The sequence below is a fragment of the Octopus bimaculoides genome, chromosome 6 (assembly GCF_046866305.1).
Source record: "Octopus bimaculoides isolate indiv1 chromosome 6, ASM4686630v1, whole genome shotgun sequence".
NCBI lineage: Eukaryota > Metazoa > Mollusca > Cephalopoda > Octopoda > Octopodidae > Octopus > Octopus bimaculoides.
This window is the reverse complement of record NC_142933.1, coordinates 46,955,452-46,981,039: the sequence shown is the minus strand read 5'-3', so window position 1 is coordinate 46,981,039 and position 25,588 is coordinate 46,955,452. Positions and strand designations below refer to the sequence as shown.

Genomic DNA, 25,588 nt, shown 5'->3' with positions numbered 1-25,588 from the left:
AACGACCAAAGGTGTTCTTCCATCAGGATAATGCTCGGCCATATACAGCAAGGATATTCCAAAAGCTAGAGCAGGTTGAATGGGAAATGATCTCCCCCACTATATTTGCCAGACATTGCCCCATATGATTATCATATATTTCACAGTCTTCAAAACCGTTTGGATAGAAAAAATATGAATTCTGTAGATGAGGTCAGAACTGTACTGGAGGAGTAATTTTCATCATGGTCAAGTGAATTTTGGAAGAAGGGCCTTGCAAGTCTACCAGATAGATGGAAGAGCATTGTAGAATATGAAGGAGAATATATTTTAGATTTAAAAAGAACTTTGTTTATCTTAATTTTGAAAAATAAACGTAGTATAAAAAAACCACATTATTTATGGGATGACCCAATATATATTTCATTTATCTTTTACTTGTTTCAATCATTAGACTGTGGCCATAATGGTGCACTACCTTGAAGAATTTCAGTTTAACTTATTGACCCCAGTACTTCTTTTTTTTTAAAGCTGATACTTATTTTATTGAACTGCCAAGTTAAGGGGACACCAACACCAATTGTCAAGTGATGATGGGGACAAACACAGACACATGTATATATATATATGTATTCAACTTGTTTCTTTCAGTTACCATCTACTAAATCCACTCACAAGGCTTTGTCAGCCCAATGCTATAATATCAGGTCATGAAGAATGAAATGTCCAATTTTCTTATGCACCAAGTTTGACAGTTGTTAACTCTAATGTTTTATCCTGACAATTCTTTGTTTTACAACATTGAAGAGTTACATCATCACTTTTCGAAATGCAATTCATGGTGTCTGATTATATTGTGAGTTTTCTCTTGTAAATCAAGTTTTGTGAACCTACGGAGAGATAAAAAATTCATGTTGTTTATGAATATGAGTTCCATCAACCCAAAACCATGTGACTGGAAAGTGAGCTTCTTAACTGCACAGCCATGCCTGCACCTATTTACATTAATACATTAATTTCCTGAATGGAGATAATTCTAAAAACAATGTTAACCCTGGGAAAAATAATCTTCTGTTTCGCAAATTGCTGACCTAAATGAAGCACTAAGTGCAAACTGAAAAGGCCTTCTTTTTTTTCTAATTCTATGAGTCTAGCAACTAAACTGCAGCACATTGCTTAAAATAGTATTTGTTTATCATATTTGTATTAATCTGTGATACATAAGGGAAAACCTAATTAACTGCAGTTGCATATAACAAACTTTTATTCAGCCCAATGATTTTTTTTCAGTCATTGTTTTACTGTATCATTAATGACAGATTTTATTTTGGCAGGCAGCTGCCAGTGGATACTGGTTATTGACAAAGTTCAAAGAAGCAGAAATGAATATCTAGCAGTGCCACCACTGCTGCTGAACTCATACATTTCTAAGTTATTTATCACTGTATATCTAAAAGAGATACTATCTCAGGATAAAACCATTGCATATAACAAATTCTAATTACTTAAATATATTCTTTTAATGTTCTAATTAATTAAACAGTGGTAAGATTTAACCAAACTGGAAATTACTCAACATAATTATATATAATTAAAGAAAATAATATCAAACAAATAAAATTTTTCTTTTTTTCTTTTTGTTTTACCTTTTTGGTCATTGTTGCAGAGTAAAGATAAGTTTTTCGATCCCGAGGAAGAGCTTGCAATATTTTGTCAATCTGATAAAAGAAGTATTTCATGGTTAGTTGTAGCAAATATTTATTTAATTTGGTTCTTACTCATAGAAAATGGTAATAAAGGAGTTGAGCTTATTTTAAAGAAGACTTTGTGGACTTCTTTTGACTATTTCAAGTATTCATAAGTTTATCATTGATATTATTGCAATACATAGTCAACCTAAGAAAATTACAATTTCATTGACAATTTTTATGAAGTACCTTCCTGAATTTGCATTCAGCCACAAAAATGAGCATTAATGCTAATAATTTTTTCGTTTCATTACATGTACCATCTTAATTGATTCATTTTTTTTTATGCATTACATCCATCCATCATTTTGAATCCAGGTTTTGTCCCCGTTAATGGGAGTGGCCGGATCTACCTCAATGCCATAGCAACCGCTCTCACACCATCTTTACCAGTTTTGGCCGTCCTCCCTTCTCAAGTCAACTCTCCCAATCTGCTCCACATTTTCCTCAGTCTACCTTGCTTTCGCTGTCCATTTACCTCAAACTCTAGCACCCTCTTCAGAACATGCTTCTCATCCCTCCTCAACACATGCCCATACCACTGCACTCCATTTGCCCTTACCAGCTGTTCCACTGATTCCTCCAACCCTAGCATGCCCATCAAGTCCTCAGTCCTCTTATCAAACAGCCTCAGGCCACGCATTTCTCTCACCATTGCTCTCTCAGTCCTTCTCAAAATTGCCATCTCTCTTCCTCAAACACCATGTCTCACTCCCATTCAGCATTACAGCTCTCACACAACTCCTATAGACCTTTCCTTTCGTCTTCAATGAGAACCTTTTCCCATATAACAACCCTCCACATTCCCTGAACTTCACCCAGCCAAGTCTCGCACTTGCTGTTATAGCTGCTTCACATCCACCCTACCTCCCAAATAACAAAACCCTCTCAGTCTCCTCCTCATTACATAGTGTTTCCATGACTTTGCCAGCCCTCCAGCTCCTTTCTCACATCTTCCACAAACAGACTCTCTTATCAGTTTTGGGGCCACCTTCTTCATTTTCATACATCTACCATGAATCCTTTTCTCATATATCGTACACAACACTGCATTTGCCATTACCCTCCTCCCACATACACCACATGGATCCACCTTACTCACAAACACTTCTTCCACCCCACTCACCATCACCCTTGTCTTCCCGAGGTTTACCTTCAAACCCTTGCTTTCAAACACCTCCTTCCATTTCCAAAACTTCTCCCTCAATCCCTCCATCGTTTCACTCATCAGAACAAGGTCATCTGCATACTGTATCTCCATTAGCAGTCCCTCTCTTGCACATCAACCACTATTGCAAACAACAATGATGACAACACAGATCCCTGATGCACACCAACTTTCACCACAAACTTTGTATCAATAAAAAATAAATAAACTTACGTCATCTGTAAAATCCATGTTAAGAATTCTGTCTGCTTCATCCATAACCTAAATGAAATGTTCATATTAAAAGACATGAGAAGGTATATCTAAATAAAACTTCTGTAGTAAATAGTTTACTTCAATGTTTACATAAAAAGACATTTCAAAGTTTAAGGAACAAACTCAACAAATTCAATATCCTGGGTAAATCGAATTTTCTCAAACTGCAGTTCCTAGATATAGACTGCCATTTGCTTCCGTTCAGAGTGAGATCTTTTCAATGAACAATGTTGATGTTCAAGGACTCAAGCAGATGTTTTTGTTTTTTGTAATCTGATGAAATCTTTTCATACCAGGAACTAATTCTCTCCACGTACTAATTACTTTAAAAGCCTGAAATCAAAACAGATGGCATGACCAACCCATCACATATAGTATTTGATGAGGTGAGCTATATAGAGACAATCTGCCTTTTCAAACATTTATGTGTCAGCTGTAAAAGATTTCCAACTGATGCTTTATGTAGATATCTTTAAGAATCATTGATATAGAGTACATGTGTCTGATGACTGTGATAATGCAAGCATCACAGAAGCAAAGCTAGTTTCAAGTTCTTCATTTCTCCAGTGTCCCAGATGCAACCAAAGCCTTCTTAATCCTTAAGTTGATCTTTGAATCTTTTCCTACCTTCATATTCTTCATCACCCTGCCTACCATACTGCAATCAACTTCAATGGATAGCCCCTTTGTAGGATCTATTTGAGATAGGCCCTCCTTCTTTGGTAATAGCAAGTCCACATTTCTTTCTTTACAGTATTAATAAAGGGCAACAGTACTATGGATACACTTCTCCCAATCATTCTGCTTTGATATCTGGAAAACCTTGTGCTTCAGTAATTTATGTCTTAGAACATTAACAACTTTTCACTTTTGCCTTATCCTCTGGTTAAGCATAGCTGGTATCTAGCTTTTCTTGCTACAGAAATATAAATAACCTCACATACATAAAAAAATTATACACAGACACTATTTACATACTTATACATAAAAACAACCACATATATACAATCATGTATAAGGTGAAGAGTAGGGTAGAGCATTTGTTGTTGCTACTACTTGGTTTGGAGTGAGAAAAGTTATGCATTTTTGTCAAAGATACATTGTCTTGGTGTTGACATAACTATTGCACTGCAACCCTTCACACTATTATCCTAATTGTTAAAACTGCATCCCAAGGAATAAGCTCATTCTTCGCAAACAGAAAATAATTTACAACTAATCAGTTTTGGAAATAATACATTTTTAAATCTCTCAGAGAGATTTATGCAGTAGTGATACGATGAAGTAGTTGTATGCTGTCAACTTAATGTGACAGTCCTCTGAAGGGAATAATACTACTGTTGGTTAGACCTAGGAAGCTGCACCGCTTCCTGTTGGCCGTGACACATTTCCTGTGTCCTTATGTTTACAAGGGAGAGACAAGCAGCCCCACCCAGCTAAGCCTGCATCCAGAGACAGGTTTCTAAGTCCTTGCTCGTCATCAGTCTGGAGTAGCATGACCTGCTAGTCGAAGATGCCTGTCAAGCTCTTGTAAACATATAATAACAAGCAAAGACTCAGAAACATGTCTCTGGATGCAGGCTTAGCTGGGGGGGGGGGGTGCTTGTCTCCCCCTTGTAAACATAAGGACACAGAAAATGTGTCAAGGCCGACAAGAAGTGGTACAGCTTCCTAGGTCTAACCAACAGTAGTATTATTCCCTTCAGGGGACTGTCACATTAAGCTGACAGCATACAACTACTTCAACGAGAGGTATATACAGCAGAGAAAGTTACCACAAAGTTTTATACAGCAATATAAAAATTACTTTTATACTTACCAAATGTTTCAAAGCTTTCATATTGAAACCTTTTGTGTTTTCAAAATGGTCAACTAAACGCCCAGGTGTAGCTGAAAATAAAACAAATCAACAATAAAAAAAATCGGTTGTGCAGAATTTTGAATGAGGATATTTTCTATTCTATAACTTTAAACTTATCAGTGCCTTTCGGGTGGAGTTTGGTAAACAGAAATTATGTGGAAGCCCACTGAATAGAATATAGTTGAATTACTCTTGTAGGAGACACTGAATCTTGGAGGAAGGCAATGGCAAACTATGTCAGTAATGTCACAATAAAGATTTGTGAGTCCACACATCAATGAAGGGAATATAATAGATGAATTGAACTTACCATCTTACTGGCATTATTTTATTGACTTTGAAAGGATGAAATTCAAAACAACTATTGGCTAGCATTAAAAAATGCTGATGAAGCTCAATAGCTTTCTTGAACAGCTTGCACATCTAACAGATGTTTGTTCTGATCCGATCCTCACAGATATTTCAATAACATACAATACCATCTTAAAACACAGTGATCATAGTTTGAATTTTTCATATCGTGAAATTCTTTGTTGCTAGTGGAGGTAAGTTTTTAAAAATTTATTCCAGCTCTCGACCATAATCAATATACAATCACTGACACTCCTCTATTTCTAATTATAGCATCAAAGTAAATACATCTCTTCTGTGACTTCCACCTATCCCTTGAAGCACATGGTCTTCTTCATTTCATAATGGATTCTGCTGTTAGCTACTCTAGTTTCATTTACAGTTCTGCTGGATCAATGAATACTATCCACTGATTCATGATACAAATTCAGGTAGAGCAAACTCACTGAAATTTTAAAAACTGAATCAAGCCTAATATCCACATGACAACGGACACTATTAAAAAATAATAATTGGATATTAAGTAACCCAACTGAAGATGTTAAACTTAATTTTAAACAGTAACAAATATTGAAGTCTGAAATTGTATATGACAAGAATTAAGTTCACTAAATGAAGAAATATGCTTGTAAGTATAACAGTCATACTTATATGAATATACTATTTATTCAATAAGAGAATAGTTTTTGCTTTTATTTGTCAGTGTCCATTAAAAAACTTTGAATAAAAAGTGTCTTAAGCACAGGAAACTGCCAGAAGTTTCAGTCCTTTGTTGTCTCCTCTGTGAAGTCCAACATCTGAAGATCCTTTCTCACCACTTCATCCCACATCTGCCCCAAGGCAGTAAGCTAGTAGGAACCTTACTATGCTAGACAAAATGCTTAGTGGTTTTTCTTCCAGCTTTTTAGATCCTGAATTCAAATGCTGCCAAGGCCATCTTTGATTTTCATTTTTTGAGGGTCAGTTAAAATAAGTACCAGACAAGCATTGATATCAGTGTAATTGACTAACCCTCTCCCACTGACCTTCTGCCAATATTTGAAACAATTATTTCTATTTGGGAGTGGTAGGATAACAGAATTGGTTGAGTGAAGATAAAATGTCTCTGTTTGGCTGTCTCATTATGTTAAATCTTTTACCAGTACTGACAATGCCTTTCATCATACAAGGCTGGTAAGATAAGAACCATTCTATAAGAGTTTATTTCGCTTTCTTACAGGTTAATAGGATGGTAACCAAAATAGAAGTGTTTTTGTGTATTTAAGAAGTCTCTTGTTGTAAGGTTGAAAAGTGTACTTTAACCATTCCAAGTCCATCTTTCTGAAAGAGACCTTACAGTAGCCTTTAAAACTTTCAGTAATTCAGTTTGAAAATAGCAGAAAAACTACTTACCAATAACTATATGAGGCTTTTTGGCCAGAACTAATGCTTGAGTCATCATATCAACACCTCCAACAATCACAGCTGAAAAGACAGCAAAAATTTTAGCTTTAGCTTTTCAACAAGCTAACAAATGAAGTACAAGGAAACATTGAAGAATCAACAGAAGATACAAAGTCTGGAGTTATCAATCATACTTGCTAAAATCAGATTAAAATGATACTAGTCATTTAGCTAACATTTTCTTCCCTTCATTACATCAAATTTATTGATTTGAAATTTTCCTCACACTACACAATGGCACAAGCAGATCTGCAGGTAACTTTCTCGAATCATTGTGATATTGCACAGGTATTATCAATTAATTGGGTTTTTTTTTTTTTTTACACGAGTTGAAATACATGTTTTCATGTCTAAAAATATTAATCTATTTTAGTTAAGGGACTGCTGGTAAACTAGTTTTAGCAATAGTGATAAATGAGGTTATGATCAGTTGTAAAGGAGTTGATGCAAGAAGAGCAATTTATCAGATTAAACTTTGCTATTTGTTTTACAGTTCTTGATCCATTATGTCATGCTGGGTTAAAGACACTTGACTATTTGCTTATGACTTGTTTGGATAGTTAGTTTGCAGTAGCATGTTGTACTCAAGAAGACCTGTCCTCCACAGCAGAAGTGTTAAAGCTGCATCCCCTGGTGAAGAAGATTGGCCTGCAAGAGTCCTGTGCCAGTGCCACATAAAAAGCACTCATGCCAGTAGCACGTAAAAGAGCTCATGTTGGTGACATGTAAAAGCACTCATGCCAGTGGCATGTTAAAAGCACCCAGCACACTGTAAAGTGGTTGGCATTAGAAAGGGCATCCAGCCATGGGGACCAAGCCAAATCAGACTGGAACCTGGTGCAGCTTCCCAGCTTGTTAGCTCTGGTCAAACTGTCCAATGCATGCCAGTATGGAAAACACATTAAATAATGATGATGATGTCATTCCAAAGTCAATTAATTTTACAAATATTAAATAAAAGTATTCAGCACCAACAAATACTGCAAAATAAGAAGTGAACAGTAGTGTGCAACCTGTGACTAACCCTTTGATACCAACCTGCTTGAGGCTGCCCCTAGCTCTATGATACAGACTTCCTGTTTGAAAGTGATCGAAACTAAAACTTTCTTTCAAACTTTCCTGTTAATTTATATTCCAAACACCAGCTTCATAACGACTAAATAATTTTATAAAATTCCTCATTATTTATTTTCAAAATGAATTAAAACAAAGGCAGTATATTTCAGAAGAAATAATATAACGAAGGGATTAAATTCCACAAAAGATTTCTATCACTTAGTCAGAAGGAATGTAGTACCTGTGTTTTTTTTCAGGGCCTCTGTTACTAGTAAGAGGAGATATCAGACATGAATGTTGCAATAGAGTAAACTTCACTAAAGGTACCCAAGGATCAAATGATGGGATTAAACCAAGTGACAACTTAATTTGTAAAAAGACAACATTAAATACTATTTCATTCAACCTGTGATACTGTAATATATTTGAGAAAGATATGAACATTATAACTTCATTTTTTACTTTCCCTATAAATCTGAGGTCATGAACTTTTGTGAAAAAAAAAACAAATCAATATGAATCAGAAGTCCAAAAGTTTTTAGTAAAACCCACATTAATTATGAAAATAACCCAGCCATAAAGTCAAATAGGTTTGTGATTATTCAATAATATACAGAGTAACAACTTATGTATATGTCATCTTAGGTCTTTTGCACTAAACAAATTTTTTAAATTTCAAACAAGATGGAGGAAAAAAAATATTGATGACTTCTTGTTATAAAAAAAGAATCACTGTTAGGGAATACATTTTAAGAAACTACCTTTGCTAATGTCAAAGTTTAACTTTTTCAATAATTACTAACTGTATTTAGAACATCTCTTACCACATTTGATACTAATAGCAGCTCCTAAAGCCTCAATTTGTTCAGATATCTGGAAAGCTAACTCTCGAGTTGGAGTGAGAATTAGACCAAATAAACGCTGGGGGTTTTCCAAGAGAGCTTGAAGAATAGGTATTGCAAATGCTCCAGTTTTTCCTGATCCAGTTTCTGCCAAACCAATGACATCCTTTCCTGAGCAAAAGAAAGAAATCAATATTTACTTTTGAATACAAAACAAAACTAAATTTTTTTTACAAAATGATATATTTACTTGTTTACAAAAATGTTCAGCATGCTTTGGCAAATGCCTTTTACTATAGCCCCATGCCAATCAAAGCCTGGTAAGTGGATTGATAGATGGAAACTGTGTGTATGTGCATGTTTGTGTCTTCTTGTCTTGACACATGAGTGATAGTTGTAAGAAAATATCACCATCATACAAGTTGTATCATTTGTTTCTAGTCTTCCATCACAAGATGTTCAGCTAAGGGAAAATAAGAAATATTACCTTACTTGCAAAAAGGTGAGGGTTAGTGTCAAGAAGGGAATCTGGCCATAGGAAAACTGCTACAACAAATTCTGTCTAACACACACAAGCATGGTAAAGTGGATGTTAAAACGATGATGAACACCAGTGGCATAACTACAAAAATGTGGCCCCACTCCTTTCCTCACAATGATTTTGTTACCCTGCAGTTTTCTTAAAATAGCATCTTTTAATGAAATTTCCATGAGGAGATACATTTTAGGTGTGCAAACTGTGATCATTGGGGTGTGGGGGCTGAAAACAATCATCATTTCCATGCTGGCATGGGTTGGACAGTCTGATAGGAGTTGGCAAGGCCAGGGGCTGCACAAGGTTCCATGGCCTGTTTTGACTTGGTTTCTACAGCTGGACGTCCTTAATGTAACCACTTTACAGAGTGTACTGGGTGCTTTTTATGTGGCACCATCACCGGTGCCTTTTAAGTGACACCAGCACCAACAGTAATGCCTTTTACATGGTGCCTTAGTGACTGAGCAAAGATTTTGGCTTTTCTGAAAGACCTTTCCTCCCCACCCATCACAGATTTTGTTAAATGCTTATTTTTTAATGAAATTTTCCAGAGCCAAGCTTTCAAGGTGAGGATTATGATTATCACAACAGACTTTTTTTTTTTTGCAGTGTGTCAGGTAATTCCCAGCCTCTCTGGACCTTATAACCTTCTATGTTTGAAGTGAAATTTAAGTAGCTTTCCATCTTTGCTCAGGAAAATTCTCTGAAGGAGATGTCACATTCTGTAAAAACTGGCTTCATTAAGTTAACTTATACTGGTTGTCGCATCAACAATTTTGATAAATAAAGTAAGCAAAAATTGCTATGTTGGTGGACAGAGATTCTAACTGGAATTAAAAGCAAAATCACAGGAATTACAGAAATGAATATTACTACCTTTTAATGCAACAGGTATTGCTTCTTTTTGTATTTTGGTTGGATGCTTCCATTTCAGAAGTTCACATGCTTCACATAATACATCGACGACACCCTGGAAATAAATATAAGTGATTAGTGCAATAATAATGGTTTCAAATTTTGGCCCATGTCCAGCAATTTAAGGGTGAGAAGTTAAGTCAATCACACCGACCCCAGAGCTCAACCGGTGCTTATTTTATTGATCCCGAAAGGATAAAAAGCGAAGCCGACCTCGGTGGCATTTCAACTCAGAATGTAAAGATAAAGAATGTAGCTAAGCATTGTGTCCGACACTCTAACGTTTCTGCCTAATAATTTTAATACGTAGATAACTTGAGGCTTTAAATTAGATGAAAGGGAAGTTGTGACATTTATGCCTTTCCCAATGATTAAATGTCATAAGAAAAACGCTCAAATCAAGTTAATTGACAAAAGGTCTAACAATAAATAAAACAAGAATCATGTAGGAATTTAATTTAATAAAAAAAAATTAGAATCAATGTTTCTAATTAAAAGGAAATATTATGAGAAAATATTTAAGCGTGTTCTTTAGTTTGTTTTCTCCAATACGGCTTAGACCATGTGTTCGAACACAAGCATTGGTGATACTACGACACATGTTAATATTACATTCAATTCAAACGAAATGTATTGGTAAATAAAAATCAAGTAGTCGTAAATGTCTCTTACCAAAGAACTAAATGTGACTTCCTCATTTTCATCGAATTTTGGCACTGATTCCTTTTCTCCTGGATCTGGTTTACCTTTAGCTTTTTCCATTTTCTGAGATTTCAGATTCCGGAAGTTTAGTATAGATGTTATTACAAAAACTGTGATCTGAAAATAATACACTTCCTGAAAGTTATTTAATATTTAACATTACAGCATTATTTTGGTTTGGTAAAATATACCCTACAGAATTTTATTGAGTTAATAATTAACATCAAAAACGTATACGAGTTAACAATTTAAAATGTATTTTATCTTTTTTATAATTATAGTTATGAATAAAAGAGAAGGAAGTATGCTAATTGTTTTAAATTAATTATACTCTTTATTATGTGGGCAGAGAAATCGTAATCATTGATGAAATAAAGTTTATAATCTAAAACTATTTGTAAAAAATTGGTGATCTTTGGCAAAATATTAAATGAATGAATTTTGTTACCTAAGTTTTTCTTCTTTTCGTTACTGCTACGTAAACAATTCCTTATTTTGGAGTTACTCATCCATAGTTTCACCCTCATGGCGAAACATCATCCAGATTTAATTTTTTGCCGAAAACAACCTGGTGTTGGTAAGTAAAATTCTATAGAACGTTAGACTAATGATAAAGTACTGTATATATCTCAACAAATGATTACAATAATTAAGAAACTCGTGAAAATTAGTATTTTGAATTTTTTGCCTCGTCGGCAATGACTCTTATAAAATGAGACTGATATAATTTGACTTGTGTAGCATTAAATGTATATTTATTCTTCTATTATAGCATTAAAGAATTGGTATAAATGTATTTAGTGCAGTTCTTTTTTATTCTGTTGCCATACATTTCTGTCAGCGTTTCCATTTCTCATATTTACCGGAAGAAGTTATCGGTTCAATTATAAATGCCAAATCTATTATTCAAAAGATGTAATGTTCAAATAACTGAATTGTTTATTTTTATTGGCATATAGATAATTATCTCTAATTCTTTATGATAATTATTTTATCTGCTTAAACTATATTAAATACATAAAACTCGTTGTTTTATGCCATCAATAGAATGATTTGTTTGTACAACTAAACAAAGGGCCTTTTTTTCCGGCAGCTGTCCACTGCAATATTACAATTCAAATGTCTCCCGGTAATATTACAATTTAATATTATATATAGCTAAGTTTGTTTTGATTCGTTAATAAAACATTTAAATTGTCATTCCTAAAAAGTATTATAATTCACCCCTCTTAATCTTCCAAACAGTTGAAAATTAAAGGCCTCAAATTATTTGCCGGACACAACAGGCTAATTAAGTACTACATTTGCCGGTGTAAAAGAGGCGCTTTTTTTCTTCTTTTTTTTCCATTTTCAAATGTATCAAAAATTGCCTTGTGTATAATGCCGTACCCTAGGGAGCCAGGTAAACGGATGAAAGTAAAGAATACGTACACTCGGTGGTTAGAGTTAGGATTAGGGTTAAAGTTTTTGTTACACTGAAAACGGGTGGTGTATGTATTCTTTACCTCCGCCAGGTAAACGTAAGTTCGTAAGGCGACAATAATTGTTATTAATACTAAAATATTGTAAAGAAACGAAAATGTATCGTTCTGATAAACATGTAACAGTTGGGTTAATTAGTAAACAATAATGAGATGTCGGCGTCGTAATCTGTTTGTAAGGATTGGTTCTTCGTTGATTTCCATTATGTAAAGATGAAAGAATAGTGATTGAAGTTGTAAAGAAAATATTTATTTACCCTTACATCGAATATACCTTGCCTCGACAGGCAGGTGATAAAATCCTAGAACCTGTGAAGTAAAAAAGTTAATTTTGACCTGTGTGTTCTTATTGTAGTAGTAACTCATAGTGAGAGATATGGTAATGTGCAGAGAAGACAAAGTTAGTTAGTGAAAGTCAGAGAGTGTGGGAAGTTGGGTCTCATAGGTGCTGACAGTAAATTTCATTTCTCCATTTGACCATTGTCTTTAGTAGCTGCCTTGCTTGTGGTCATGATTCTAGCATTCTGTTCCTTAACTCATGGTAACTGTCTCTGATTCAAGTTGTCATTCATTAACTAACCGATTGTCACAAGCCGACTAACTGATTTTTGCTTGGGGTTCTTGCTTTTATAACTATCCAGAAGGATAGACATATCATTGAAAACAATAAATTTAGTTGGTGGTTTTTATTATCTTAATTCGAGCTTTTTTGTGGTCTAGGTGAGGTTAGAAAGGCCAAATGGTGAAGACATTATTTCGGCCTAGCTAAGGCATCTGGAAAATGTAAAACTGCCATCACAGAAAAAAAACCATTGTTCCACCGTGAGAAAAGTTCTGTTGAAGTGTTAATTTAAATTTGGCTATGGTGGATCGAATCCACTTCATGCCTGCAAGATCCACTACAAACACATGAAAAATTGCTGATGCTATGTTGGCAGTTATACAAAGAGGTTTGGTCATCTCATTATATTTTCTTCCCCACTATACATAACCTACACCTGATGTGTCTTACATTATTTAATAACTCTGTTACCTTTAAGAAACATTTTTTAAATTATCCTAATGAAAGAAGATGGCAGGCATTTTAAGTTTTCATCCACCTGTCACCTATTTGCAATGAGTGGATGACAACAAAACCATAGCGATGGAGTGTCACCTTGGTGGTCAATTACTTTAACAAAAGGAAGTTCATTCCTCTGTCATCCCACCCCTCCACCGGAAGTTCATTCCTCTGTCATCCCACCCCCTCCACCGGAAGTTCATTCCTCTGTCATCCCACCCCTCCACCGGAAGTTCATTTCTCTGTCATCCCGCCCCCTCCACCGGAAGTTCATTCCTCTGTCATCCCACCCCTCCACCGGTAGTTCATTCCTCTGTCATCCCACCCCTCCACCGGAAGTTCATCCCTTTGTCATCCTGTCAACCTCGGCTGTCTCCCGGAACCCATCTAGTGGCCTTGGCCATCCTCTCCCCTACCTTTGGGTAGCGCATTAAGGTTGAGAAATGTTTGCAGGTTGTAGGTAATGTTTTGCTTATGAATTCTTCCAATTGCAAGTTTTCTTTTCAGGTACACGACACTGCTTTTCCTCTTCCCAGGCTACAGGCCCACACCCCCAACACCCATACTGTTAGGATTGGCACTCTCAACGTCGGCACGCTGAAAGGTAGATCTGGTGAAATTGTTGAGATGCTTGAACGGAGATGCGTAGATATGTGCTGCATCCAGGAAGTAAGATGGAGAGGAGGTTCTGCAAGGTTCCTCACAGGCAAAGAACACAGGTACAAGATTTTCTGGGCAGGGAACACTGACGGGGTCGGGGGCGTAGGAATACTTCTAGCGGAGAAATGGGTGGATAAGGTAATCGAGGTCGTTAGAGTAAGTGACAGAGTACTTAAGATCAGACTAGTGCTTCATCATAGATTAGCTACTGTCATCTCAGCCTATGCACCTCAACCTGGGCTACCAGATGGTCTGAAAGACCAATTCTATGACACCCTCTTGCAAACTACCTCGTCGACGAGTGACAGGGACCTTCTCTTTGTGGCTGGAGACTTCAACGGTCATGTCGGACGTCGTGCTGGGGGCTTCCATGGCATACATGGAGGCTATGGCTTCGGTTCCCGCAACGAGGAGGGAACCAGACTGCTGGAGTTCTGTGATGCAACCAATCTTATGGTCTGCAATACCAACTTCAGGAAACCTGCCAGTCACCTAGTCACCTACCGCTCCGGCAGACACTCTAGCCAAATCGACTACATCCTCGCCAGAAATAGGGAAAGAGGGCGGCTTATAAATGCCAAAACCTACCCTGGCGAAGAATGTACCCCACAACATAGATTAGTAGTTAGCGACTTTGGGATCAAGGCAAAATGGGTGCCCAGAATTAGACAGGCTTGGAGAAGAAGGGTGTGGAAGCTTAAAGACCCTGCAAACGGACAGAGACTTAGAGACAAGTTACTTGAAGCATTTAACGAAATAGAAGGGGATATAGCATCATACAACGTGGAAGACAATTGGAGATTTCTGCGGGACAACCTGTTGAAAGCCACCGACCAGATTTGTGGGTGGTGTAAGGTCCCCTCCCAACCCAGAGTAACGTGGTGGTGGAACAAGGAGGTAGACAGGGCTATTAGACAAAAGAAACAAGCTTGGAAGGACTGGAAGAACGGTGGTAGCAGGGAATTGTACCAATGTGCCAGAAGGGAGGCTAGGCGACAGGTTTATTTAGCCAGAGGGGAAGCAGATAAGGAAAGATTTGCCAATGTTCTGCGCCGTGAGGACCAAAGACTCGAGGTATTTCGGGTTGCAAGACAGTGTAGGAGAGAGAATAGTGATGTTGTAGGAGAGAAATGTGTTCGCATGGATGATGGTACGCTTGCATTAAATGAGGATGCAAAGAAAGAGGTCTGGAGATGCCACTACGATAGATTGCTTAATAAAGAGAATGAATGGGAGAAAGAGAGCCTGCCTTATGTCGACCCAATAGAGGGACCAGCTATCCGAGTTGATAGTACCAGGGTAGATAAAGCAATTAAGAGTATGAAGACCGGGAAAGCCCCCGGCCCATCAGGAATCACTGCAGAGATGCTCAAAATATCTGGCAGTGTTGGCTATAGCCTAGTCACCCGTATTACGAACCAGGTGATACACGAAGGAGTCATACCCTATGACTGGTGTAGCAGCATCATAGTCAACTGCTACAAAGGTAAAGGGGACGCTTTAGATACAAATAATTACAGAGGCATCAAGCTGTTAGATCAGGTTATGAAAGTTACAGAGAGGGTCATAGCCCAACTAATTAGGGAGCGAATCAATTTAGATGAGATGCAGTTTGGGTTCGTGCCAGGTAAAAGCACTACTGATGCCTTATTTCTAGTGAGACAGTTGCAAGAGAAATACCTAGCCAAGGATAAACCTCTGTACCTGGCTTTCGTTGACATGGAGAAAGCCTTTGACAGGGTCCCCCGATCCCTTATCTGGTGGTCAATGAGGAAACTTGGGATAGAAGAATGGCTAGTGAGAGCTGTGCGAGCCATGTACAGAGATGCGGCCAGTAAGGTGAGGGTTGGAAATGAGTACAGCAATGAATTCCGGGTAGAGGTAGGGGTCCACCAAGGTTCCGTCCTCAGCCCCCTATTATTTACCATAGTCCTCCAGGCAATCACAGAGGAGTTCAAGACAGGTTGCCCCTGGGAGCTCCTCTATGCTGATGACCTTGCCCTAATTGCGGAGTCACTATCAGAACTAGAGGAGAAGTTTCAGGTGTGGAAGCAAGGTCTAGAATTGAAGGGCCTTAGAGTCAACCTAGCTAAAACCAAAATCCTAATAAGTAGGAAGGTAGATAAAACACAAACCCCTTCAGGTAGATGGCCCTGCTCAGTATGTAGAAAAGGAGTAGGTAGTAACTCTATAAGATGTACCCGGTGCAAGCTATGGACACATAAGAGGTGCAGCAACATCAAAGGCAGGTTAACTAGCAAGTTAGTTTTTGTTTGTGGCAGATGTTCAGGTGCAATAAAGACTGCAAACAAACAGGAAACAACTTCTATCTCATTCCAGGGTGAAAAACTAGAGGTAGTCGATAGCTTCCGCTATCTGGGCGACCAAGTTAGTAGTGGGAGTGGGTGCGCTGAAAGTGTAGCTGCTAGAATAAGAATAGCCTGGGCAAAGTTTAGAGAGCTCTTACCCCTGCTGGCGACAAAGGGACTCTCACTCAGAGTAAAAGGCAGACTGTATGACGCATGCGTACGAACAACCATGCTACATGGCAGTGAAACATGGGCTGTAACTGCTGAGGACATACGTAAGCTCGCAAGGAATGAAGCCAGTATGCTCCGTTGGATGTGTAATGTCAATGTGAATACCCGTCAGAGTGTAAGTATCTTGAGAGAAAAGCTGAACATTAGAAGCATCAGTTGTGGCGTGCAAGAGAGACGATTGCGCTGGTATGGACATGTGGTGAGAATGGAGGAGGATAGCTGCGTGAAAAAGTGCCACACCCTAACAGTTGAGGGAACCCGTGGAAGAGGTAGGCCCAGGAAGACCTGGGCTGAGGTGGTGAGGCAAGACCTTCGTACATTGGGCCTCACCGAGGCGATGACTACGGACCGAGACCTTTGGAAATGGGCTGTGCGTGAGAAGACCCGGCAAGCCAAGTAAGATCGTTGCCAGTGCCCCTGGACTGGTTCTTGTGTGGGTGGCACATGAGATGCACCATTTTGAGCGTGGCCGTTGCCAGTACCGCCTGACTGGCTCCTGTAGGATTTTCGAGCGAGATCGTTGCCAGTGCCCCTGGACTGGCTTGTGCGGGTGGCACATAAAAGACACCATTTCGAGCGTGGCCGTTTTCGTGCGGGTGACACGTAAAAGCACCCACTACACTCTCTGAGTGGTTGGCGTTAGGAAGGGCATCCAGCTGTAGAAACTCTGCCAAATCAGACTGGAGCCTGGTGTTGCCATCCGGTTTCACCAGTCCTCAGTCAAATCGTCCAACCCATGCTAGCATGGAAAGCGGACGTTAAACGATGATGATGATGATGATGATGATAAAGCATCACAGCCAAGATAGTTTATTTATGGTTTCATACTTTATTCTATTATACTGTCAGCATTGTATTTACATGTACAGAACCGTACATTCTCTTTCAAAACTACTTTAAAATATACTTCAATAAGTGTGTGATGAAACATACTTGTAAAATAGGGTTGTGTCTAATACGAGAGTTCCTGAAGAAACTGGCGAAGTGAAATACTTACGTTTCGGACATTTGTCTTTTGGAAACTGAGATTATGTTAGAAGTATCGCCTTGGTCATAATTGCCAACAAAGCCACTTCGATACAGTTGCTTGAATTACTAGAAATAAGCCAGATAACATTCTACCATCTTCAGAAAAAGAAGGAAGCATTTGTACAAAAATACTGGGTTGTTACTACTGAAACGTCATTGGTCAAGACTGTCCTGGAACTAAAAAAAAATTTTTTTTTTTTAAACTTGAAAATAATTGTCTTCATCTTAATACTAGGGATTGCTTATTCATCAAAATTATGTATCCAACATTCATCATTCTATAATGTCTGTTCAGAAAATAATATTTTGAAAACATGGAATGCTTTTTCTTTTCTTTATTTAACAATATATTGCTGACTTTTTTGTATTTGTTGGATCTATGGCAGTGGGTGGGGAGACTGCCAATAGCTTTTTTATGCCTTCATAGATTAGATAATAGTAATTACTGAGTTAGGTTTATGATCAGTATGAAAATTAATAGTTGGAGGGAATAAGTAGACAGGGAGGAAAACTCTAGGAGTGTGTGGTCACTGGGAAAAAGATTGACTAAAATGTTTTAGTTAAAGTGTCTAGTAGGAGTAATGAGAAGAAAAAGTGAGTTACTAACACTTTAGCATTCACATTACTCTCAAATATAATGCTAATTAATACACATTGTTTTGAATTTATGATTCATTATCTCGTAGCTTCAAGGTTTTGATCATTTGATTGTTTATTTTTACAATGCTATTGTAGTGTATGTGTGAAAGGCTGCCCTTGACCAGTTTAAACATAAAACAGGTAAAATATTCGAGCAGGTTTCAGCTAGATCATAAGAATAGACCTGATGAGAGAAGTAAGGTTACATACACACAGTATGTGTTGAAGGGGAACCTATCTGTTGTCTGCTTAAGATTGTGTGTGGTTGGAGTTAACAGTGATTATCATTAATGTAGAGAAGATAGGATTTTGGGGGTTAATTTACATCCTCACTAAATAAGAAGTCAAAGAAAGCTTCCATCTACTGCTCTGATAGAGTTACTTGAATGGAAAGCTTCTGTAATGAGATTTTGATGGAGCCTGTTGGCAGCTTTGCTTGAAGATTTTCATACCCACACAACTTAAAGTTTTGTTTTGTGGAGAGTAACGTTTTTATTTCATCAGAGCTTTCGATGGCAAGAGAACACTAATTTGAAATATTGTAGGTTTTATAATGGATCTAGCTCTACTGGAACCTTATTTTTACTCAGTGAAGAAAGTGATACAAAGAAGCATTCACTGTTAAGAGTCTCAATCACTTTAGGAGTTGGATGTGTTGGTGATAGACCAGAAGTTGGTAGGATTGCACATACCTTGTTGAAGATAGGAAAAGGAATTAGGTTTCCATGTATATTTGTTGAAAGAGAAAGGTTATAGTTTATTGAAGGCAGGAGTCAACTAAGCAAATAGCTGTTTCAGGATAATGATCAAGACTATGTAAGACCCTGTAGCCTTTCTTGGAGTTCAGCAAGCAAAGTTAGTTGTGGTCCTTAGGTCATAAAGATGATCGCAAGCTTGCAATTTGTGTTCAATTCAAAAACACCTCTACCTCTTCGGATACTCTTGCATACAAATCTTACATGAAACTATTAAATGGTTATGGTTAAGTAATATCTTTTAGATGTTATAATACATAAATTTAGCTTGTCTTGAATACACAACTTCCTGCAAATTATTTGGTTGAGGGTTGGATGTGAATTCAATTCATCATTTGTACATTTTTTCATTGTGTAATATATGAAAAATGGTAGTTATGAATTTGTGTCATACCCTGCCTCTGAATTTTGAATGGCTTTGTCAGATGAGAAGGTTAGTACCTTTGATCTTTTCAGAGCCTCTGAGACAGGTAGGAAACAATTCTCAAACCAGTGACTTGATCTGAAGGTTTGCAATACGTTATTGGACTGCATTACAAGCATCCAGGGACGAAGTAGTGAGGTTTAACTGAGTGACAGTCTTACCAGTCATAAGAAATACAAATAGTTAGATTAGACAAAGTTACTGAAATAATTCGTTGACTATCCTATTTTAGTGCTGCCACCAATATGAATAATGTTGAGATGTTTTTAATTTACTTTTCAAAATTTCTGATATAATTTGAAAAAAACTGATTATGATACTTATAATGCATTTATGTCTTGGTCTCATATCAAATTATGCTCATAACTTTTTCATATACTTAAATTACTTAAAATTCCATATAAGTGTTGTATATTTAAGACTAAGGACTAAACTCAGCACAAAAATGCTAATTGATTCCTTTTTCATTTGGTTTTCAGCTATTGGAAGACTTTGTGAAAAATGTAAGTAATTTAAATTCTTTCTAATTTTTATTTGAATTTCTGGAAGAGTAGGGAAGAATTGGGATCATAGAGACTATTTTGATTGTAATAAAAAGGGAAGGCATAGCAGACTAAGGGTTTCTGTTTCTGTAAAGTAAGTGATTATATGCCACCTTTATTTTTCTGCTTACCACTTCATGTTTCATTCTCTAGATCCTGCATGAACCATTTCCCAGAACAGTACTATACTTAAAATCATTCCTTTCACTCAAGGCTAATCCAGTTAATCTTAACCTGTCTGAACAGCTTATAGCTTTTGACATTCACCAATTTTCTTTATCATCATCATCATTTAGTGTCTGCTTTCCATGCTGGCATGGGTTAGATGATTTGACTAGAACTGGTGAGCCAGAGAGCTGTACCCAGCTCCAGTCTGGTTTGACTTGGTTTCTACGACTGGCTGCCCTTCCCAGAGTGTAGTGGGTGCTTTTTATTTGTCACCAGCACTGGCCACATTTACAGTTTCACTTGACTTGATGTGTCTTCTCAAGCACAGTAAATCACCAAAGGTCTCGATCACTTGTCATTGCCTCCATGAGACTCAACATCCAAAGATTATGCTTCACCACCTCGTCCCATCTCTTCTGGGTCTACCTTTTCCACAGGTTCCCTCTACAGTTAGAGATTAACACTTCTTTATACAGCTGTCCTTGTCCATCTGTTGATTTATTGATAACATTCACAAATTGATCAATATTCTCTAGAACAATAGTTCATAGTTAAAAAATTTAGTCAACCCTTTGTTTAACATTTTGAAAAAAAAATTTTTTTTTTCTTCAATAGTGAGAAGGAAAAAAAGTAATGTACTCATGGCATTTTTCAAAGTCTTAGATTAGTGGGAGGAAGATATCCTCTGGCTGAGGGCCTGGCCCAAATGCTTGCAACAAGAGTGAACTCTATTAAAGGCATCCAAGGGCTAGGTGGTGGTGTTAGATTGGATGATAGATTAAGATTACTGAATTTCACTCACAAAGCTTTGAGTGATCTGAACCTATGGTAGAAGACAATTGCCCAAAGTTCTATAGAATGGTATTGAATCCAAAATCATGTGGTTGCATAACAAATTTCTTATCATGTAGTCATACTTAATGTTGATGTCTCTACACTTACAATGATGAATGTTATTTTCATCTGGTGTGTTGGAATTTTAACTTCTTGAATAATCCTGTTATTGGCGCATCATTAACTTGTGTGTGTGTATTTTAGTTTTACATAAAAGTCTACAGAGAAGTTTTTTGTAATATAATATTGCAAAATTTTTTTTTCAAAGCTGGTGTGTTGCCTGTAAACTTATGACAAGTCACTACCATTTACTGTTCTACACTAAAGAAGAGTGAACTATTTTTCTAAGAATTTCATGAAAAGATTGCTTCTTTCTTTTTAGCAAAAAATTAGTCAGACTGCCAGATAATAAAACAAGTTAGGTTGTAAGAATTACAACTAATAGACTTCTGAGGTAACTCTTCATGTCATAAATCTGATTGCTTCAGAAAACGTTGCTGGAACAAACCCTAACATTTATAGATAATGTAATATTTTTTAGGGATGTACATATGTAGTTATTCGTGAACAGTGTTATTTAAAGTTAGACAGTTTTAACACTTAAACCATCTGTATCCAGCTCAAATATTCTGCTGGTTTTATATTCAAATGACCAGGCTGACAGCATAGTGTATTTCATGTAAAAGATACAGAAGAACAGCTAGCAGTAAGAGCAACCAAGAAATGATGTCTTTCAGTTATTCAGGCTCATTAGAAGTAGTTGATAGCTTCAGTAGCATTTGAAAAGAATTGTAGCAAGAGCAAGAATGACATGGAACAAGTTCAGGAAGCTCTCACCTCTGTTGACAACAAATAGGGTCTCTCTCTCTCTCTCTCTCTCTCTCTCTCTCAGCAAAGGCAGACTGTATGATGTACATGACATGGTATGCTCTGAGCATAGAAGATACGTGAAAGCTGGTAAGAAATGAGGCAAGCATGCTTTGCTGGGTGAGTAATGTCAGTATGCATCAGCAACAGAGCATAAGTTTTCTGAGAGAAAATTTGAGCATCAGAGGCTTCTGCCATAGTCTACAAAAGAGAAGAGTGTAATGGTAATGTATATAAAGAATGATAGTTGAGTGAAAAAATGTAAAATAATGCAGATTGGAGGAGCCTGCGAAAAAAAAAAAAAAGGAAAACTGAAGAAAGATCTGAATAGACGTGATTAGGGTTGATCTTAGAAGATTGAACCTCACAAAGGGTATGATGAAAGACTGCAACAAGTGGAACAGACATTGTGTTAAAACCAACCAACCTATCCAACCCATGCCAACATGGAAAAGTGAGCATAAAATATTGTTTTCAAATTTTGGCACAAAACTAGCAATTTCAGGCGAACGTGTAAGTCGATTGCATCGACCCCAGTGTTCAACTGATACATATTTTATCAACCCCGAAAGGATGAAAGGCAAAGTCAACCTCAGCGGAATTTGAATTCAGAATGTAAATTTGGAAGAAACACTACTAAGCAGTTTTCTGGCATGGTACCGATTCTGCCAGCTTGCTGCCTTTCAAGTGGGCATAAAATATTGATGCTAGAATATTTGAATTATGGTTATTAGTTTTCTTTAATTGTTAAATAACAATTTAAAATGAAATTTGACTGGCAACTGTTGGTGCTGCCATCTATGGTTACTTTCAGAGTTAGAGGTGGAGAGAAAGAGTGTTTGCTAAGAAATAGAAGGGAGGGAGAAATTTCCCTCAAGGGGAGAGAACCGCTCTGGTCTCTTTTTTTTTGCTTTATTATTATGCAATGACTTTTTCTTATGAATGAGAGAACATATGAAAGGACATTTCCATGTAATTCATTTTTTTCCTCGTTTTGGATGTCCTAGTTTAAAATGATTTAACTCTTAAAGTCATTTACATGGTTCTCTTTTGCTTCTTTTGTTCTATTATTTTGAGAAACATTCTTTCTTTAATGTGAAAACTTAAATTTATGTAAAGTTCTTTTTTTTTTATTTAAGGTGATGGTAAATGTGTAATATGTGATTCTTATGTTCGACCATGCACATTGGTGCGTATCTGTGATGAATGCAATTATGGTTCATATCAAGGACGTTGTGTCATTTGTGGGGGACCAGGTGTATCTGACGCTTATTACTGCAAAGAATGTACCATCATGGAAAAAGATGTAAGTACATTTTTATACTTAATGTTTTAAATATTATTATTATATAAACTAAAAGAATTCAAACAAGTTTGTAAGATAGTCATTCTCCAATTTGCATTATCTGGTTGTTTCTGCTATTTTCTCGTTTTTTTTTTGTTTTTGTTTTTTTATAGTTCCCTTGAAGCCAATCTGTCCATCACATTCACTCTGTATATTTACATTCATTTTGTTCCTGAAGACCCACCCACCACAACAGAATTGAAATCCTAAAACCAAGGTGTCATGTAAAAAGCATTGGTATGGGTGGGCGCTGGTGCCACATAAAAAGCACTGGTGCTAGTGTCACGTAAAAAGCATCCAGTACACTGTAAAGTGGTTAGCATTAGGAAGGGCATCCAGCCATAGAAACCAAGCCAAAACAGACTGGTGCCAAGCCGTCTAATGTATGTCAGCATGGAAAACAGGTGTTAAATGTTGACGATGATGGTTACTCTTTGAGCATCATTACTGCTTTTTTTATGAAGAAAATCTCATGAGATTTTACCTATTAGCACTAGTACTCTACTGAGTTATGGAGCTAGATAGTTAAATTGCTTAAAAATGACGTGTTCAATTATTTAATTACCTATGATAAATTATTTAGTATATTGATGGTATTTCATCAACCTTGTTGCCTTTTGTTGTAAGCCGTTTACCTAATCAGGTCCTGCAGTATCAGTCCACAAATTCAAACATTCTGTACCTCTAGGCATTGTTCGCTTACACCTAATTAGATCATGTCAATAAAAAGAAGTTAAAGTCTATCTCAAACTGACCAGCTTATTTGGTTGGAGCTTATCTCAATTCTTAAGCTTTATAAGCGACTGAGAATGCATGACCCCTCACTAAATAAGATGCCATTCCATCACAAGGTTAGACTCCTGTTATTGCTGATACTCATTTTCAGCTGAGTAAACTTGAGCACCTTGAAATGAAATGCCTTGCTCAAAAACTCATCATGCTACTTAGTCTTGGAATTGAACCATGACATTATGATCATGAGCTCATTAGGCTATATACCCTCAGACTAAAGTTAAACTTTAGTTCTGTGTTAGGTTTTCTACAAGTAAAAATAGCTTGCTGTTCTTCTTTTGAATTCATCAATTTATTTATAGGTGCAGATAAGGCCATCTTAGTAACCTTATAGGACCCTGGATAAATCAAAACACTAGGTCCTATAATATTTACTTTTTGACAGTAAACCACTGCATACATAGAGGTCCCTGGCCAACTGCCCAGTACACCCATTCTGTAAGTAGCACAGAGTTCTGGTGTGGCTGGCCAAAACCTTGAGTTGCTGAAAAAGTCCATTGTGTATATACATGTGTGATGTCAATGTCTCCTTGTCATGATATTATACAATAGTTGTAAACAAGTGTCACTGTCATAAATCAGTGTCCTTCATTTCCAATCTTTTGTGAAAATATATTCAACCATTGGGAATGGGGGAATATTACCTTACTTGAAATCTGGTGTGGGTTGGCGATACAAAGGGCATCTGGCTATAGAAAATCTGACTCAACGAATTTACTCTTGCCCATGCAATTATGAAAAAGTGACATTAAAATGATGATGATTGTAATGCTCACACAATATTATATTCCTATACACAGAGTATTAACAAACTAGGGAGCATCATACTGCTTGTTGCTGTTTGAGAGAAGTAGATGGTGATATTGACATTACAAACAATTAATCTGCACTTTTGAAGACTTTTGGAGAAAGAAATCCTTTCTTTGAAAAACACATAAGGGGTGGTGACAGGAAGACTATCAGACAAAATTTGTTTAGGCAGATTTTCTATAGCCTAATGCACTTCTTGATGCTAACCTTCACCTGTTTCCAAGTGAGGTCATCATTCTCCATGTTTTCATAGAAAGCTGGAAATGAATGATACCACTTGAAGGCAACACTTGCTTACAACCACCACGAGATGTCAGGTCAAGGCGATATAAACACACACGTAGATGGACACATACACTCACATGCACACACACACTTATAACTTGCCCTGTAGAAACTTTTTGTGGACAAAATAGACACATTGTTAAAGATGTCAAATATTTTCATTGTTTTTTGTCTTGATGAAAAAACATATCTAGCTTTTGTTTTTTAAATGTGTCAACGAAAACAAAGGCTAGATATGTTTTTTTAATGATGCCTTCCATGTGTAAAAGTATTCTTCATATCATCATATTACTGATTTTTTTTTAATCAGTATTTTTTCAATATTTATCTTTTTCTAGAGAGATGGCTGCCCCAAAATTGTGAATCTTGGAAGTGCAAAGACAGATCTTTTCTATGAAAGAAAAAAATATGGGTTTAAGAAAAGATAGGACTTATATTTTTTTATTTTATCATTATTCATAATTATTTTTTTCTCATTGTCAATAAAAATGAACATTTTTTA

At 36.8% G+C, this 25,588-nt stretch overlaps 2 protein-coding genes across 5 annotated transcripts in view; one reads left to right on the top strand and one right to left on the bottom strand.

The window, feature by feature from the left end:
* Window positions 1-11,440, bottom strand: part of LOC106873502 (putative ATP-dependent RNA helicase DDX47) — an 18,602-nt gene extending 7,162 nt beyond the window's left edge. Inside the window, exons 1-8 of one of the 2 annotated variants that reach the window (XM_014920891.3) lie at window positions 11,304-11,440; window positions 10,826-10,972; window positions 10,115-10,208; window positions 8,686-8,874; window positions 6,755-6,826; window positions 4,970-5,040; window positions 3,109-3,156; window positions 1,626-1,697 (exon numbers count right to left, since the gene is read on the bottom strand). In XM_014920891.3, the coding sequence (XP_014776377.1) occupies window positions 1,626-1,697; window positions 3,109-3,156; window positions 4,970-5,040; window positions 6,755-6,826; window positions 8,686-8,874; window positions 10,115-10,208; window positions 10,826-10,915 (636 nt within the window). In that variant the 5' untranslated portion in view covers window positions 10,916-10,972; window positions 11,304-11,440. Of the gene's footprint in view, window positions 1-1,625; window positions 1,698-3,108; window positions 3,157-4,969; window positions 5,041-6,754; window positions 6,827-8,685; window positions 8,875-10,114; window positions 10,209-10,825; window positions 10,973-11,186 lie in introns of both variants that reach the window. The other variant, XM_089353831.1, reaches the window with a different exon arrangement.
* Window positions 11,325-25,588, top strand: LOC106873513 (PHD finger-like domain-containing protein 5A). 3 transcript variants are annotated; one of them, XM_052968863.2, is made up of 5 exons: window positions 11,345-11,432; window positions 13,057-13,286; window positions 19,923-19,946; window positions 22,994-23,160; window positions 25,425-25,588. In XM_052968863.2, the coding sequence occupies exons 2-5, from the start codon at window positions 13,265-13,267 to the stop codon at window positions 25,512-25,514; spliced, it is 303 nt and encodes a 100-aa protein (XP_052824823.1). In that variant the 5' UTR covers window positions 11,345-11,432; window positions 13,057-13,264; the 3' UTR covers window positions 25,515-25,588. The 3 variants fall into 3 exon arrangements, with proteins under 3 accessions (XP_014776387.1, XP_052824823.1, XP_014776405.1); XM_014920901.3 differs by lacking the exon at window positions 13,057-13,286 and having other exon boundaries at window positions 11,325-11,432; XM_014920919.3 differs by lacking the exons at window positions 11,345-11,432; window positions 13,057-13,286 and adding an exon at window positions 11,844-11,984.